The sequence below is a fragment of the Phoca vitulina genome, unplaced genomic scaffold (assembly GCF_004348235.1).
Source record: "Phoca vitulina isolate PV1807 unplaced genomic scaffold, GSC_HSeal_1.0 scaffold8, whole genome shotgun sequence".
In the NCBI taxonomy this organism is placed as follows: Eukaryota; Metazoa; Chordata; class Mammalia; order Carnivora; family Phocidae; genus Phoca; species Phoca vitulina.
In genome coordinates, this window is record NW_022589711.1 from 51608790 (window position 1) to 51628429 (window position 19640).

Sequence of the window (19640 nt, forward strand, 5' to 3'; positions counted from 1 at the left end):
TTTCTTTCTTTCTTTCTTTCTTTCTTTCTTTCTTTCTTTCTTTCTTTTTCTTTCTTTCTTTCTTTCTCTTTCTTTCTTTCTAGGACGAGGTATTTGAAGATGTCTAGCCTCTTATTCTTAAAACCTATGGACTGGCTAACTGCCCAACCTCTTCTGTGCTCCCACTATACCTGTGATAATCTCTAACTTATACCTTACCATATCTTTTAAAATCATTTATGTTTCTATCACCTTTAATAAGCTCTGTGCTTCTATAGGGCAGAGATCATGTTTTATTCATACTTTAACCTCTCTGTGCCTTTGATTGCTCATCTTTAAAATATAGGTAATAATAATACTAACCTCATGGAGTTTTACAAAGATAAAATTAATTAAAACATTTGGAATCCTTATAATAATGTCTGGCACATAAGCAGCTTTTAGTAATGTTAGTTCAATATTACTGTCATCATTATTTGTTATCATAGTGCCCATAGTCAATGTCATATACACAAAAACATGTATACTATATATTATTAATTTATCAAACGTTTATTAATATTTCCTACATTCAAGATACTATATACTACCAAAATGAATCAGGAGCCTATTTTTTAGTAAGGATGGGAAAGAGGAATGAGATATGCATATAAATAATTATAATACAAAATAGAAAGTAGTAAGTGATTGAAGACAGGTAAAGATATAGCAACACTGTTGTTTCTAATAGAGAACATTTTCATATAATCTTGAGGAAAATATAAGATTTGCATATGTAGGCATTTGTGTTATTGGTGTAAGGAGATGAAGATATTATAAGGATGATTATGTAAGTAAAGGCATGGAAAAGTAAAGTCTTGAGGTTTGCTTAGGATAACAACAAATATAGTCTAGCAGTTAAGCTTGGAGAAGACTTGAAAGGTGGTTTGGATTCAGATAATAAAAAGGTCTCGAATGTCAGACCACAGATTTTGCATTAAATTTTATTATTTTCCATTTAATAAAGCATCTGGGTTTTTAAAACTGTGAATAAAAATAATGAAAATTCAAGAACTAGGAGGTTCTCCCTGTTCCCTTTCACTGTAGATAATGAGGAGATGGCTATATAAGGAATCATCCTGGAGTAGATGGCTAGCTAGGCAGGACCCTTGCGTTCTGAGCCTGGGTCTGCTCCACTATGTGACTCTTATCAGGTCAAGTACTCTTCCTGCCTCTCCATTTGTAAGGTGGTAAATATTATGGGTGTGTCTAGATGGTTCTAAAAGTATCTTCTTTCCTGAAACTTTTGAGAGGGAAAGAACATGTAATGGGTGCAGTGTTAGGAGCAGAAATTATTTATCCCAATGAAAAAGGTGATTGTTCTTAAGGAACAACTAAATCTACTCTCACCCTTATTCTACTTCCTAAACCTATCAAATTTTAAAGAAACCCTGAGTTTTGTGATTTTTTCCACATACTTACTTGGGCATGCAATAGGAGAGCCTAACCATTAGTAGACCCTAAGTTGTGTCCTCTGCGATGCCATACTTGAATGTTTTAACTCCCCAGTGCTGAATGGAGGCAGGCTTTGCTCATCCACAGCAGTTCAGCAGGAGTCCTCTGCTAATAAATGTCCATGTTTGGCTGAACCCTCAGGATTAATATTTGTAATCATGGCCCTAAGGCATTGGAAAATCCTAGGATGCTTTCTGAATCACCAGAAGCCTGAATTATAGTCTACCTCAGGTTTCTTGTTGGGAGTATATTTTATTGTATTTCAATGTTTTGAAAATTGGGATTAGAAGTTTACTGTGGAGGGATCTTTGTGTAATCTGGAGTGTGTGCTTAATCGGCACATCTCTCTCCTTAATCATTCCAGATAACAGTGTTCTAGATTTGTTTTTATGCCTGAGAATAAAACTTATTCTTAAGGAGAGATTATTCTCTCAGGAGAATTTGGACTACTGGGAAAAAAAAAAGGTAATAAGTACACATTTTTTCCCTACTAAACATTTTGCAGATAAATGAAATATAGTGTGGGCTTTAAAGAATATTCTGATAGGAAAGTAGTACTTCATTTTGGCTTTGCAACCTTCCCTAGAACCTCATGCAAGAAAAACACTCTTCCTCTGCACTTTGATGAAAATGATTACATACATAGTTTAAAGTATATATTATCAATAAGGTGAATCCCCACCTTTGGGGACTTTGCTTCTTGGTAAATTGTTGAAAAGAAGCTAAAAAGAACACCTCACAATGTCCTAGTGGCTTTGTTGGGAGAACTTTAGAAGCGCTGGAGCCTCATGGAAAGGTTTTGAGGTGGAGGCCAAAGAGATCTCAGGGAAGCCAGCAAACTCTGAATCTGAGTGGCGAAAAGAGGGACAATATTAACCTTTAGTAGCTCCAGGATGACTCCCACCTCATCCCTGAAAACAAAACAAAACAAAACAAATAGGGGAATGCAAAGAGTCAGGGGAAGTGGGTGGAGGAAGGGGAAGCATACACCTGGAAAGTTACTGCAGCAACTAGGAAGAGAATCCCAAATTGTGACCACTGAATAGGATTTGTAAATCTCCTCCTCTTCTCTCCCTTCCGCTTCTGAATAAAACCAAACCCAGCTCAGAGACCCTAGCCTCCTCTAAGGCTTCCGTAATCCATCCTGGAAAATCGTTTGGGATTGATGCACAATCCCAATCCAATCCATTTTCTAGTTTGCAAAGGAAAATCCGGTCCGGCGTTTATTTTTAGCAGCGCTTCCCTGTGACCGAATGCTACAGCTCTTCAGCTGGGATAACTGAGGACCGTATTGGGGAGAGAAGCGAAGGGGGCGGGGGAGCAGGAGGTGGTGTAAAGGGGAGGGGGGAGGCCCTGCGCATGCGTGCCAGCGCCCATGCAAATCTGCTGTACATCCAGAGAGCAAAGTGGGATGATCTGTCACTACACCTGCAGCACCACGCTCCGAGGACAGCTCTTGCTCGCCGCTTCCAGACCCAGGTAAAAAAAAAAAAAAAAAAAAAAAATATATATATATATATATATATATATATGAGGGGGCACCGTGCATGCATTTCAATACCAGATGCGCGTGGCAACCTATCCCCTGTAGAGGCAATCTGCTGCTGCTAAGTGTCCTTTGGTGGCTGATTGCAGCTTCAAGGTTTAAGAAATCCCATCTTTCAGGAAGCCTGAGGGGAAGGAAGGAGGTACGGGCGAAATCATCAGATTGGCTTCCCAGATTTGGGAATCTGAAGCGGGCCCACATCTTCCGGCCAACTTCCATTGAACTTCCAGCACTCGAAAGGGACCGAAATGGAGAGCAAAGGTATGTGGTTGTCCCCATCGGGGGACTTCCCGCTGCATGTGCGTGTGGCCAGGGCAGTCCTCAGCGAGGGGACTGCAGTGCTTGGGGAGCGAGCATCATACTAGGTCGATAGGAGGAGATGCTATGTCCGTTGCAGCACCAGGGGAGTGTGGCAGGAAGGCGACTTCTTTTTAACTCCCACAGCTTGGAAGACAGTGTTTAATACTCCATCAGTTGCGTAGTGAAGTGTGATGAGTTTTTTTTTTTTTTTCTTTTTGGGTGGGTGGGGGGGAGAGTCTTTAGATGGTGGGGGAGGAGAGATATGTTGGTAAAGCAGTTTCTTTTCTGTAGAATGGATGGGCTCAAATAAATATATTTCATTTGCTTTAGGATTGCTGACAGGCATGTTTGTATCTGATATCCAATAATGCATTGCTATAAAAAATGTTTGGATTTCTCCACCCCCACCCCATAAAGATGGTATTTCTGGGCGTGTATGACCACATCCTACTGCATTTTGAATATATATCAGCAGAGAAATTGGGTCTATTTGAAACAGTGTGCGTTAGAACTGACCTCTAAGGAGAACAGTGTATCGGAGTACTGCTTGGCTCCCAAGCATGATGCATTTACTAGTTCTGGACATGTATATATTAATATTCTCCTCATAAGCAAATCTGCATACTATACACATACGAACTGGTAAATGAACTGTAAAAATCAACTTGTGATGGCATATTTAACACACATAAACAAAATGACTATTACAATTGTAAGGTTGGGTATCCTTTGGGTTTAACTCCATCTATGCAGGGTTCTTCTTCCTCCTCCTCTTCCCCCTTAAAACACCCACCAGGTTGCAAGAACCTTCAGTGATGTGGTCAGATATCCAGTAGGAACATTGGATGTATTTAATTCTGGTGAAATCAGAAGAAATGATGTCAACTTTTATGAAACTATATTCATTACCCAGAACTCGAGCAGCTATATTTGAAACAAGGTTTTATTTTTAAACCAGGAATGTCAGTCATCGTGGTAATGTGCTCAGGATCAGGGAGTGGTAGTGGGTTACCTATTTCTGAGCTGATTAATAAAAATGGAGTGTTGAATGGTAGCAGGTATGTGTTCAATAAAGTATTTTAACTATTTAGTTAGAAGACTTAAGTATTTGAACCTAGGTGAGCATTTATAGTATGAAAAGGACTGAATTAACGTGGATTTAGACTGGTTGGCAATTTTCAAAGTAGACAAATTATTCTTACGATTTGCTGATGGGCATTACTATGATCGACAGTGATGTACATACACGAGAGGATCCATGTTTCCATATACATGAGGCATATTTATTAACTCTCTTGTGTAATCCATTTTTAATTGAGAAGCCAGTTTTAACTCATAGAGGTCTGTAATATTCTAGTTGATTAAGTATTTCTGGCACATAAGTTTACAGCAGAGAAAGTATCATTTTACTCTAAAGCAGTTTTTTTGTACTTAGATGACACCTGCTATTTGGTTATTAAACTTGGTTATTTGGCAAGGGTTCTTAGTAACACTTTTACCTCCAATTTATACACTAATTCTTGATCCATAATATAAAGAGGATGTATCCCTTAGCGATAATTTTTTATTTCCCTTCTCTGTCCATAAAATATGCTACATGTCACTCAAAGTTCCAGGTGGTTTATATCTCAGATTGATAACAGTAGTGTTCTAGCTATTAAGTACTGCCAGTCTTGGGAATTTGGAATAGAGAAGAAAATCTCAGAAATATATCTGAGAAGAATCAGGCCAGAAGTTCTATGCCGGTCCGGAGCGCAGTGATACAGGCATGACTCACAGCACCGACCCAAAGGCAATGAAGAATTTTGCCCCAAGCCAATACTGTGGTCATTTTGCAGAGGTAGTATAATTGGCTCAGGTAAAAGACACGCTGCAAGTCCTTATGCATTTAGTTCTTAGACTTCCTTTATAAAACTGAATTAGTCAGGTAGTGATCATATTAAGAATGGCTAATTACTTACATATTGGCTTTACTTTCTAAGTTGATGCAAATGGCACAGCTAAAAATGGTACCTAACTTGAAATTTTTATTAGAGAAGAAAGAAAAAGAGTATAGTAAGAGGAGTGTATCCATAGCTTATTTTAATCAGTGTGTCTTTCATACTTTATGCTGTCATGTGCAAACTTCTTCCCCAGCAGATTTCAATTTAATTCTAGGAAACCATTCTCAAATGTAAGTACATATAATTTTTTTTCTACTGGAAACTCTTTTAAATAGATTCGAAGAGTGTTATTGCATGATTCAGTTGAAGGCTCAAGAGTTCTCCATTTCAGAAAAGAATCAAATGGCCCAATTAATCTTGGATCTCGTTGCCAGCCTTTGACAACCTTCACATTACCTCCAGCATTTGAAAACCTTTCTTAGGACACTTGTCCAGAGTCTCCGGCAGAACTTGTTATTTACAAATAAGATAAATTTTTTTGCCCCTTACTTATTGCTTTGCATAAATAAGTACTTATTGCTTTGCTTTTGGATCACTTCCTATCATCCAGGGTAAGGAGAGGAAAATAAATCAATTGACCTAGCAATCAATCATGATCTAATTTCAGAGATTTTTGTGCACTATGATAATTAATATCACCTCAAAGATTTGGGTTGGTGCACAGTCCGATCAGCTTTGACAGAATTTGTGCCTTGCATTGGTTCACAGGCTTTGCTGTGCATTAGAATCCCCTGGCATGCTTTTTAAACATCCTCATGCCCGGCCAAACCCATCCCAGTGACATCAGAATGTTGAAGTGTGAGAGAGGCGCAGGTATTTTTTTTTTTTTTTTAAAGATGCCAGGTACAGCAATGTTTGGGAACCACTCATTTAGACTCTCGATAACCAAAATGTGATTTGAGAACTAGTCTTCTTAGAAACGCAGGATCTGGATCTTTACTCAGGGTTATTGAACCAGAATCTGATTTTTAACAACATCCCCAGGTAATGTACGTGCATATTAAGTTTGAGAAGCATTGATTTGGAGTTAGGAAAGAGGTTCTTTGTCCCTCTATCTCTCTTCTACTTTTTTTCTTTTTCTGCCTGTACCACATTTTTTCTTTGTCTAGCTATGTTCTCAACCTCAGGCTGGCATATTAGAAACACCTGTGGAGCATTTAAAGCATAAAGATGCTTAGGGTACCCCTCTAGACACTGATTTAATTGGTTCTGGAATGGGACCTTGGTGTAGGTATTTTTTTTTTTTTAAGATTTTATTTATTTATTTGACAGAGAGAGAGCCAGTGAGAGAGGGAACACAAGCAAGGGGAGTGTGAGAGGGAGAAGCAGGCTTCCCGCGGAGCAGGGAGCCCGATGCGGGGCTCGATCCCAGGACCCTGGGATCATGACCTGAGCTGAAGGCAGACGCTTAACGACTGAGCCACCCAGGCGCCCCTGGTGTAGGTATTTTTAAAAAGCTCCCAGGTGATGCTAATGGGTAGCCAGAATCAACCACTGGTCTAGGCCCTTGCTACTCAAGGTATGGTCCATAGACAAGTAGCATTAACATCATCTGAGATGCAGAACCTCAGGCCCTACCCTAGACTTACTGAATCAAATATGCCTTTCAGGAAAATCTGCTGGTCATTTGCATGCACATTAAAGTTTAAGAACTACTTGTCTAAATCTTAGGGAACTGACTGTATCTAAGACTGCCACCTCAGTATAGAGGATGTGATATCCTTGAATCAGTATGGAAGCCCCTGGATATGTGATCATGTTATAGGTCTTTGGTTGCTTTTGGAAAGAATGGAGATGAGATGCAAAAGAAATTTCTTGCTTCATAGTTAGATCAGAAAATGGACTCACTTTTAAATACCTTCTCTACTTTTCCTCAAGCCATTTACTTCCAACCCCTGATTATCTTTAAACACTTATTCTGCAGGTTCAATCTGAGCTTCTGACAATGTCCCTGGTATTAACCCAGGGTAGTGTGATGTTAGACTGCTTAAATCAAGGTACATCTTAGAGGGAATATAGCCTTAGCCTCTTCCCATGGTCATATGTTCCTGTTCAACTCTTTTGAGATTCATTTTATGTACTCCTTGCTCCATAAAATCTTCCCTGACCTCCCTCACATCTAATTAGTATTTTGTTGGCATACTTTATATGACTTAAGTAATTTTTTGTCCCTCATGTAATGCATTTCCTACAATCAGCATTGCAATTTTTATATTCTTTACTTAATTAGTATTTATTGAGCACCTGTTATATTCTCAATGTACTTACCTCTGAGGCTGTAAAAGAACACTAAGATGCAATTTCTGATCTTAAAAATCTCCCTCTCATGTCTCCACTAATAGATTAACCTTCCTGTGGGCATCATCTGAACCTAACATTCCTGCAGCTACCCAGCTACCTGCTTCAGATAAAATATTTTTGTTTACCATAGGTTACGTATGTTGAATTAAATGGCCTTACTTAGTTTACCATGCCATGTTCATGCATCCAGGAGATGGTAAATTGGGAAAGGTGAAGGATGTTTGGCTACCAGAAATACCGGTTTAATTCCAGACCATAGAAGGCAGTAACCTGACCTGCTTTCTCTGTAGAGAACTGCCAATGTATTCCCAGTGAAGATTCAACTCTGTTCTGGGTTTCACACCAATCATTAAAGTCAAACCAGGGGCCTGAACCAATATATTTAAGACAAAGAACAGTCATTTCTCTGAAACCAGGATGGTCCACTCTGCAGGAGAGAAAGGAAATATATATGTAGTAACTAGTTTAGCAGAGCTGAGAAGTCATTTTAAGAAAAGCTATTTTGTGGTTAAAAAAGAATCCAAAACTGAGGCCATTGTGGTGGGATAAGTAAAATATAAGGCAGTAAAAAACATAATAGAATAGGCATTGGGCATCGGAGATCCCTGTTCCTACCTCGGCTCTAATATGTAACCTTGGACAAATCATTTTCCTTCTCTGAGTCTCCTGATTCTTAAATATTACAGGAAGTTCATTTCATTTAATTCAAAATATTTACTTAGTTGCTGCCTTGTTCCAAGCACATTGTTTTTTTTTTTTTTTTTTTTTTTTTTTTTAAGATTTTATTTATTTGCGAGAGAGAGAATGAGAGACAGAGAGCATGAGAGGGAGGAGGGTCAGAGGGAGAAGCAGACTCCCTGCCGAGCAGGGAGCCCGATGTGGGACTCGATCCCGGGACTCCAGGATCATGACCTGAGCCGAAGGCAGTCACTTAACCAACTGAGCCACCCAGGCGCCCTCCAAGCACATTGTTAAATGCAGGGGATGGGGATAGAAATAGTGCATTGGCTTGCCCTCTAGAAGCTTCCAGTCTAGGGACACATGGACAGGCTCAAGAGCTGTCGATTTCCAACATGGTGTGTGTTTTCCTCATTCATTTTTTCAGAGTTCTAATGGTTGTCCAGGAGGCTGGAATATAGTCTTCCAGGGATTCGTGGCCTCTATAGAGGCACTTAACATTCCACAGCAACTGTGCCTACCTTTTGTTCTCCTGTTGGTTTACTGAAACAAAATTGTGTGGGGAAAACATCTGACCTCAAGCTAAGTATCTATTCTAAAAGCTCTACGGACTGAGCAGCTACCTCGCTAGTAACCTATTGTCTGACTTAGGTGCTTATCGTGAGGCTTGTTAGCATTAGGAATGACTCTGGAGGTGGCCAGGAGTGTCATCCCCTTATCTCTGTCTTGTTAATGCCTTTAAGCTTCTGAAGTACTGTCCCTATTAGGTATGGTGTTCTGTACCCACTAAGTGACTAATCATGGTATATTGGATTTTCTGACTTGTCACATACTAGCAGCCATAAATAACATTCACGAGACACTTTGTATTCTTTCAAAGGGTTTTTAATTAATATATATATATATTATTATATATATATATATATATAATATAATCTCCCTTCAAACCCTGTGGTTAGGCATTTTAACTTCATTTTAGAGATAACAAAACAGAGGCTCAGAAAGACTAAGTGACTTAGGCAACTCATCATATCTTTGTTTCTCTCTAAAATAAGAATTATTGTAGCTACCCCAAGCCCCATACCATACTCTCATGATTATGAAATTTAACTCATACCGATAAAGCATGTAGCGTTCCTTAGAATCATTGTCTTTTGGTATTATTAGCTATGTTTGTCTTTTCATGAGAATGTGAGATCCTGGAGGGGAGAAACTGGTCCTTCACCACCTTTATAGCGTTAGCAGCAAGTATACTGCATAGACGCTCAACAAATCATCCCTGTTGACTTCTGCAAAGGCTTTAATTTACTAAAAGGGATTCCTTTTATGCGTATTCTGTATTTCTGTAGTAATTTCTCAAACACCTGAATTTGTCTCTATTTTTCTGGGACTTAGTTGTGAGGCAGTTATATAACATCTTGTGGGTTTGGGGATGGAGATGCATTAGGTCAAGTATTATGCCTTGAATGGATTTCAAACACTGACCACAAGAAATCTGATGACTAATAGCATTCTCCATCAGAGGTACACATCAGAATCATTAGGTATGCATGGGACATGGGACTGGGATATTTAAGAAGCACCTCAGATGATTAAGGTATTCACTCTTAATTATGAATCAATAGATAAGCCACAGGGGATTAATATGAAACCATAACAGGTACCTGAGTGCTTTATTGGGAACACTATAGGACTCCTACTGCCTGGATCTTGACTATTATTATCTTTAGTGTTAAGAGAGTGACATGTAAACAAGAGACCTAATTCCTATACTACAGGCTTGGGATAGCAAATAGGCTATATAGACTATGAGTGTCTGAGGCTAAGAAGACACATAATTTTCCCCAATATCTTCATCTTCATCTCCGCATTAACAACCTTGCATTTAGAACATGGTGGATGTTTGTTTGTTTGTTTTTTTCCAGGATCTATGTCTATAGTTCTAATTTTAGTTTGCTCTTCTCTCTAGTTACTTTTTGAAACAATCTCCATCTCCTTGTCTTTGGGAATGTGGGACTCCCACCCTCCAGTGGTATTTTGTTGCTGTGATGAAATTGATGGCACTTTGGAAGAAGTCCCAAAGGACACCTGTTGCTCCTCCACAGACCCTTTCTTTTTCTTTTTTTCCTTTTTTTAAAAGCATATATTGACTTTTTAGCCAAAACAAACCCTCCGAGCAATGATTCAGAGAGCACAGATAATTGAAAGTGGGCTTTAAACTCTGCAAAAGAAGGAAAGGAAGCTGCTATTCTGTGGTTAGGTTTTTGTTTCTCTTCTGTTTCTGGATGGCCAATAGCCTGAGAAGCTGCCCAAAGGGACTCAACTGTAGAAACAAAACAAAACAAAACAAAACAAAAACAAAACACCCAGAAGCTTTCAGAGGCCATTCAGAAGATCACTAAACACATCAAAGATTCCCTTAACCAGGAGGCAGGAAGAAGCAGCAATGCCAATTTGCTGATAATGTGTCCGTCTCTCCCTGCCCCATTCCTTCCTACAGTTATCACCCATGTGAAACAATTGAGTTTTTCTTCAATCCTCAAATACTGATAACATTCAAATAGGTTGAGCAAAGCTCAACACAAGGTGAATTGGGACATTCCTTTTTCAACTTTTTGGAAACCAAAATCCTAGATATGTTTCTGACTTCCAAAATAAATGACATAATTATTCTAATCGTTAAAATCTGCTAAGTTTAAAATTAGATTATTTATGCAGTTTTCTCTTAAGGCACTTCTTTCATTTCAAAGTATTTTTAACATTTCTAGTACTATTTAAAATTGAATTTGATTTACTTCTTCTTCTCTGCTGGGATTTAAAGGAGAAATATTTGTTATGTGTCAAGAGAAAGGTTGCCATGTAAATCACACTTTATTTGCAAATCTACAAATGATTTAACACGAGATGTCATGGGTACTTTTTACCTGTGGACTTTGCATCAGCATCAGCGTAAAAAGCAAAGTGATGATGCATATAGAGCAAAACCCTCAATAATATTGAGGCAAGGGAGACAACCAAACAGGAGGGGAGGTAGGTGGGGGGGATGGGCTAAGTGGGTGCTGGGGATTAAGGTGTGCACTTGTGATAAGTAGTGGGTAGTGTATGTAAGTGATGAATCAGGAAATTCTTCTCCTGAAACTAATATTGTACTAAATGTTAACTAACTGGAATTTAAATACAAACTTGAAACAAAAAAATACTTTGATTAAAACAACAACAACAACAACACTAATATTGGACTAGATGCTAGAAAACCTGGATTCAGGTTTTATTCCCTGTATTCAGTGGAGGAACCTGGAGAACAATCACTTCCTTCTCCTCTCTGGAGCTCAGTGTCCTAAGATTTTTTTTTTTTTTTAACTCTACTTGCCTATTGATTTCTACTTTCTTATTACAAAGAAACTGCTTTTCAGCTAGTTCGTATTCTTCCTTTACTTCATCCTTTTTAGACTTGAAGTCTATGGAAAATAAAACATGGTGGTCATAACTACCACATTACTTTTTAAGGACCACTGTAGGTTTGAGCTAGCTTTTTAATACCGTGAGTTGTGTGACTGACTGACGTTGCTGGGTCTATAACTGAGTTGAGCAATTAATTTGGGTCCAAGTGAGAAAGGACTAAGATGAGGAAGAGAATTGCTACATGGCCGGCATTTGTAGATTGCATGACTGTGACCACATACAGGCCCAGGTATGTCTGATGTGAGGGGGCTGAGGGGACCTTGTGGCAAAGACCCTGGCTGGGGAGGCTGAAGGTTTGGACTTGAGTCCTGAATCCCACCCCAACTCATAATGTGAGTTTGAGCTGGTTACTTCCTTTCTCTGTTCTTGTTTCTTCATCTGTGAAACAAGGGTGGATTAGAGGCAAGATTCATTTCATCTCTGGGATTGTCAGAACCAGCATGTAAGGTATTTATGTAGGGACAACGGTGGATAAATTCTGTTTAAGGATTTATGGTTGGTGTCTTGGTCTCTCCTTTCTCTTTGGCTGAGTGACATTTTTGCTCAGCAGATTGTACGTTATGGTTTTATAACATTTTTTTTTTAACCTCACATGTGTCTTCTTTACAATTAAGATTAGTTTATTTATACATCAGTCATATGTGAAGTTGATTTGGTAGATATGGTTTTCTCCTTTCTCCCAACCTAACCTGCACCTCACCCCTAATAAAAGGAAAGACAAACAGAATAATGCAAGAAATCCAAGTCCTGAGTGTTTTAGTGACATAATAGAAGAGATTTGATTTTCTTTTAGCTCTCAATCAGCAGTAATATATTATTCAAAAATATTTGCACTCAGTCCTTCAATCAATTTAAAAACCGATAACTATCTCTTCTGATATTTGATTGGCTACTGATCATTTTAGATAGAAGATACATTTTTGCTTTCAGATGAAGCTATCTAAAGTCTAAGATCTTAGTTTCATGGTTAATAAGCTGAATTTCTTGATTGCACAAAGAATGAAATAGAGATGGGGTGGAATAATTTAACAGGCATTAATGTGTTGATGAACGTGAGCTAGGCACGTGCTCTCTCTCTTTCTCAACAAAATAAAACAAAAAAGAAGATAGGACATTTGAGGAGATTACTGTCTTTTGAAATAATGCTTATGTAGCTTTTGCTCTGTACCAAGCACTGTGTTTTACATATATTGACTCATTTAATCCTAATAACAATCCAGTGAGTCAAACCCTATTGTTATTCCTATTTTAGGGAGTGGAAAAACCAGGCATAGAGACTTTCAGTAACTTGCCCAGATCAATAGCTAGGAAGTGGCAGACTGGCTTCTTAGTCTGTGAGTTTAACCCCTACTGAATGTCTAAGGTTTATTTTGCTCTAGTCTGGTAAGTCAGTTAACCTTCCTTTGTTCCTGAAAAACTAGCCCAGCTGTGTGCACACATGTGAAATGTGTACATTTCATTAACTTTTAGGATGCCTGATCTCTGTAGGCTCAGTCTCACCCAACCCCTGGCCAATGAGAGCTGACTTAGGGAATCACTGGGAGTTCCTGCCTGCTATCAGGTGGGTATGAGAAAGAGCTCTCTGCTCTTGTATGCCTTCTGTTGACTTTCAAACCCAAGGGCTTAAGGAAGTACGGGGTTACAACTTCCTTTTTTTTTTTTTTCCCCTCACCTCACGTCCAATAATTGTCCTGCTTATCTGGGAAGCTCAGTGGTATGGTAGAAAGATTATAAGACATAGCAATTTGCTAATCCCTCTGACTTGGGCAAGATCTATCTCTGTGTTTTTGCCTCTTCATTTGTACCACGTCTCTTTTAAGTTAATGGGACAAGGAAGATAAAGAACCAAGCATAAAATCAGTACTCAATAATAACAGCTGTTGTTGTGGTGGTTATTATCTGACCCTTAGGCTTACTACTTCCTCTGTTCCTGAGTGGGGCTGGATTCTTATCTCAAACTCCCCACTATCATGTTAGCCTGGTTCCAGGGAACTAGATACAGCTTCTGGTGTCCTTCACACCACAGGAACATTCCTGATACATGACAGGATTCCTACTTGCTGCTGGAAGCTGCTACCTGTCTTACTCCTAGTACCATATTTCTTCCTTCCCCTGTCATTCCCCTCCTCCTCCTTTGACATGAGCTGTGATGGATCTAGAATTGGTTCCACTCCTCCCCACTCTTCTTTAGACTGCTGACCTTGCTGCCCTCAGGAGTTTTCTCCTTTATCTTGCCTAATTCCTGCTCACTCATTTTTCTCTGGTTGGAGACACCAGAATGCCATGCAACTGTGGTGTATGGTTCAAAATGATAGTTTTTAAGACATACTGTTTATATCACACTATAAAAATTAAAGAGTAGTGACACTGATTGGTTAATCCACTGCCTTTTTTAAATCAGAATTTTACTAATTTGTTTCCATTGTCTGGCCTAAAGTAAAGTCCAGTTTCCTCAGGTTGTGTAGACGACCCAGTCTAAGGCTCTCTTGTACCTTGTTATTGAATATAGAAGTGAATGTGTATTTGGCTGATTCTTGAGGAATGTTAGAATAAAGGATCATGGGTAGGATTCCTATGAGGAAAACCTATAGCTTAAAAGAGTAAGCAAGATTATTCCTAGAAAATCAGACCAGTACAACCACACTGGTTAGTTAATACAAAGTTGTTATTGATGATGTAAACAAATAATACATGTATACAAATATCCATTTATCTGTGCCATGCACATTGCTTGCCATTGGGATTAAAAATGAAAAAAGACAGTTTCTGACCTCATGGCAACCTCATAGATAAGCTTTTGAAGGTAGTAGACACAAACAGAAGTCCAGGAAGAGCTGAGAGCTGGCAGTGCTTGTGAAAATTTAGATTCAATTTTAAATTGACTTGTAATATATCTTCTGTGTGGATTTCTCTGGCTAGGTGTTAACAGGCCGGGAACCAATGACTATGACAAGGTTTCTACCCTTTGCTATCACACCAGATACAGAAGTATAATCCGTGGGAATACAGAGAAGGGAGTTGGCATTTGAGCTGGGTCTTGCAGAAGGGGTGGAATGGAAACATTGGAAAAGTATTCCAGGCTGATGGATTAGTAGAAGCAGAGGTATAGAGTTATTGGTAAACATGTTGCAACTAGGAAAACATTAAGTGGTTGGTTGATTTCATTCATCTAGCAAGTATTTGTCATGTTGGACACTGTTCCGGGTGCTGAATATAGTAGTGACAAGACAAAGTCTCCACCCTCATGAAGCGGGTAGTTTTGGGGACAGGATACAGTGAATGATGAATCATGAAAGATTGGGGGAAAATTGTGGAGGCCTGTTACAAATTACATAATGTAGGTGATGATAACTTACATTTCAAAAACATTAATTAATATAATTATCTTTAAAAATTAGATTCCCAGTGCTTTTAGAGTATAATTCTACTTGCAAAGCTTCAATTATTCCCTAGCTTTTCAAGAAAACATCCACTTTACAAAGCAAGGCACACCTATAAGCCTACTGCCGTGGCCAGAAAAAACACTATGATCCAGTATTTCACTCTGTGATTTTTACCAGTCTCTAATGCTGAGATACTTCCCTTGCTTAATGGAACAGTGAATTTCACTTCTGTTCACTTTTGGTCCTCAGTCCCCTGAAGTTTTGTATTGAAAATTACAGATTGGCGTTTAGGAGAAAGGTCCAGAGAATCTTTTTGAAATGTGTCAGGTTCAAAAATTGCTCCTTGAAGGTCTATAAATTATTATTAAGGCTCAGAATTGTGATGACAGGGCAAAAACTACACAAGTACTAATATATATGTATTTTGCAACTATGTTATATGAAACTGTTAAAACCCTTCTACCCTTAAGCATATGAAGACTCATGTGAGAAATATGTTTGACTTCAACCTTATGATCATTTTTTCAGTGGTAAGTTTTGATTTTCTGGCTATCTTTCTTTAGAGAAGATAGGGAAATTAAAAAGAGCAGTTTCTGAACCCAGTTCTGGTTTTGATTTTTGTCTGTACAATTTCTAGCTGAAGATATTGGGCGAGGTTCCTAATCTCCTGACTGTAGATTTTATCATCTACATAATGGAGATAGTAATAGTATCTATTAAAGGAGTTGCTTTGAGGATTAAATGAGATATTATATTAAAGTGTTTACTACACTGCCTGGCATATATTAAGCAGTCAACAAAATGTAGGTATCATTAAATATCTCAAGACTGCCTCATTATAACCTAAAATCATAGCCATGGCTTTTGCTGAGTTTGATGGATTCTGGTTTGCTTAATTATTTAAATGAATTTCAAGCATAATATTCCAGTCTGAACCTCTAGTTTTAGCTCAACATAGAGCTGTAAAATACAGTAACCCCTCAAAAATACTGCTTTTGGATCAAAGTCTTAAAATTGTTCCAGGAAGACACTTCCTGTCAAACTAGACAGCAATAATCAATGGTTGAAATCTAGAATACTGCCTTGTATAGAGAAGGTCTCGTCCTGGCTGGTGAAAGATTTATGAACAAGATTTTGAAATTGAAGGTCAGCAGATGATTTTCATCTAATAGCCATAAGGAGCAGTTAGACAGAAGGCAAGGACAGCCTTGCCTTTTCTCTGAGCAACCTCTTTTGATCTTGACTGGCCATTGAATCATGTCTCAGTAAGGCTGTGAGGGTGTCGGGGCACACTGCAGCTTCCTATGCTACTCATTCCTTCAAAAAGGTTTCTAGAGCAAGAGAGTTATAAAGCTAATACCTCATGAATAAAATTTGAGGTGATTTCTTCCTTTTTTTCTTGTTATTTTTGTCACAGTTATAGAAAACATATTATTCGAGAGAGTTCCTTGTCTCCTCCCTCATTTTTTTTCTCTCCAGAAACAATCTCTTTCAACTCTTTTTGATATTTATCCTCATACTTTAAATACCATTCTATTCTTGCTGCCTCTGAATTTCCCAGCTCTGTTGTTGATGTCCTACCTTGGAAATGAACTTTCCATCTCTTTTCATGAGCCCATTCTCACCACCACAGACATCCTATATCCCCCCATCTTCCCCAGGCTGTTACATCGGTACTTTGGTTGGATCAGTATTTAGTAGTTACATTATTACGACCTTGTAAATACTTTTTATGACTAAGCCAAGTTAAGTTATGATTATGCTTTCTTTTGTGCTTTTTCTGTGATTGCTTAATGGAACAGTGAATTTCACTTCTGTTCACTTTTGGTTCTCAGTCCCCTGAAGTTTTTGTGCTTTTTCTGTGATTGATAGCTGTCTTGTTTTTTTGTTTGTTTGTTTGCTCAGCTCTCTACATACCTTTTTTTTTTTTTTAAAGATTTTATTTATTTATTTGACAGAGAGAGAGACAGTGAGAGAGGGAACAGAAGCAGGGGGAGAGGGAGAGGGAAAAGCAGGCTTCCCACCGAGCAGGAAGCCCGATGCAGGGCTCGATTCCAGGACTCTGGGACCATGACCTGAGCTGAAGGCAGACGCTTAACAACTGAGCCACCCAGGCGCCCTCTACATACTTTTTTAACTACAAGTCTCTGCCAGTCTCCCAAATCTCAAGACATTCAGTCGTACAGATATTCTATCAAGGTCATCTTCGTGAAATAATCTCTCTCTGAACTTTCTGACTTGATTCTACATGTGCTATTTTCCTTTGATTCCCCCTGCATGGGTTTGATTCTGGAATCTTCCTTCCCATCACCTTGGAAAATCTCTGTAGATCTCTTTGCCTAGATCTCTGGTTCTCCTGCATCCTTTGTATTCTTCACTCCCTTATTTTGGTGAAATAAATTTTCCCGTAGCTTCCTGAAAAAAGGATACATAGTAGTTAAACTTCCTGGGCCTTTGCAATATCTGAAAATACCTTCATTCTTTCCTCATATTTGAATAATAATTTGGTTAGGCGTATAATTGTAAGTTGAAAATAATTTTCCTTCAGAATTTAAATGGCACCACTATAATGTCTTTTCCCTCTTTCAGTTTTGTTGCTCTGGTTTGATGCCATTCTGATTCTTTATTTTTTGAACATGACTGATTTTTTCTCTTTGAAAACTTGTAGGATCCATTCTTTTTCCCGGAGTTCTGAAAATTTATAAAGATTTGCTTTGTTGTGGTTTAATATTTACCCATTATGCTGGGGACTTAGTAGGCTGCTTTAATATGGAAACTCATATTCTTTACATCTAGAAAATTTTTCTGAATTTTTTTCTTGCTGATTTCCTATTCTGTTCCTCCTCCTCCTCCTCCTTTTCCTCCTCCTCCTCCTTCCTTGTCATTGTTTGGTTCCAGCTTTTTGGAAATCTTGTTACTTAGATATTGATATCCTGAATTTATTTTTGTGTGTTTTTATTTTTCATATGTTTTATCTTTTATTTTCCATCACTTCTGCATTTTTCCCTATTTTCTAGGTGATAGACTCAACTTTATCTCTAGTCTTTCTGTTAAGTTTTGTTTTTAATTTCTGATATCCAGACTTACTTTTTGGTTTTCTTTGAATGTTTGATTTTATATTATGCTGTCTCGTTTTACTGAGGCAATAGTTTCTAATACCTGGTTGAAGATAGTAATGATGTATTTTTTTAAAAAATATTTTATTTATTTATTTGACAGAGAGATAGCGAGAGCAGGAACACAAGCAGGGGGAGTGGGAGAGGGAGAAGCGGGCTTCCTGCCGAGCAGGCAGCCCGATGTGGGACTCGATCCCAGGACCCTGGGGTCATGACCTGAGCCGAAGGCAGACGCTTAACGACTGAGCCACCCAGGCGCCCAGTAATGATGTATTTTTTAGAAGTTTTCATCTCCTTCTATAGCCTTTGTTTCCAGTTAGCTTTTATTTTAATTGCTTGCTTTAATTTTTCTCTTTCATGTTAGAGACTTTTTACAAATGTTTTTTATATTTGGTTGCCTCTTCATATTTAAGTCGACTAAAAAGATGACTGGAAGCTCTGTGCACATGGATGGGGCTTATTGAAACTTACTGAAATAATCTCAGTTGTAGGGTAAACACAGTGGGCTTTTAACTGTGGAACTCCTGATATCGGTATCTTTAGGTCTTGCCTCTTAATATTTACAAGTTCATCAAGGAAGATTTTTTTCTCTTGTCTGGACAATCAAGACATGGCTGCCAGGATTACGTGATCTCAGCAATCAGTGTATAAATATTCACTTAATCTCCCAGTTTTCAATGTGGTTCTCACTCTACCCATTGCATGGGGAACTTCTGTCCTATTTTCTACAAAAAATAAATCTCCAGTGTTGTACTGGGGTTGGGGAGGGTGGGTATCTGGATGTTCAATGTTTAGGAGAGGGTTTAAGGTTATAGTGTCTTCTTAAAAAAAACTTTTTACTAATCCTGCATATTTTATCTCCTTCCCCTTCACCCCACTTCTCAACAAACCATGGTCTAAACTTTTGAAGATTCTGCAGTCTCAGTTAGGTTGCTTGCTGTCTTTCCCCACTGCTGACTTAGAATTCAGCTTTCTCAGGTCTGTTAACTCCTTTATATCTTCATTAGTTGGTTTCCTATTTCTAACATTTGGTTGTTGTTATCTTATCTCACTTTTGCTCCATCTTTGTAGATTTATCTCTCTCCTTCTCTCTCTCTTTCTCACACACACACACACACCACACACCTTTATTGTACTTTTGCTGGTGTTTCAGGTAGAAATGAAAGTAAAAGCTTGTGTTCATCTTCCCCATCTTTAGCTAGAAGTCTCAACTTTTAAAAGATACTCTTGCAGAGGCGCCTGGGTGGCTCAGTCATTAAGCGTCTGCCTTCAGTTCAGGTCATGATCCCGGGGTCCTGGGATCGAGCCCCGCATCAGGCTCCCTCCTCACTGGGAAGCCTGCTTCTCCCTCTCCCGCTCCCCCTGCTTGTGTTCCCTCTCTCACTATGTCTCTCTCTGTCAAATAAATAAAACCTTAAAAAAAAAAAAAAGAGATACT

General features: G+C 38.6%; 1 protein-coding gene across 1 annotated transcript in view; it reads left to right on the top strand.

The window, feature by feature from the left end:
- Positions 1–2818: 2818 nt before the first annotated feature.
- Positions 2819–19640, top strand: part of FGF12 (fibroblast growth factor 12) — a 572489-nt gene continuing 555667 nt past the window's right edge. Inside the window, exons 1-2 of the mRNA XM_032406908.1 lie at positions 2819–2952; positions 3139–3280. Of these exons, the coding sequence (XP_032262799.1) occupies positions 3268–3280 (13 nt within the window). The 5' untranslated portion in view covers positions 2819–2952; positions 3139–3267. The remainder of the gene's footprint in view (positions 2953–3138; positions 3281–19640) is intronic.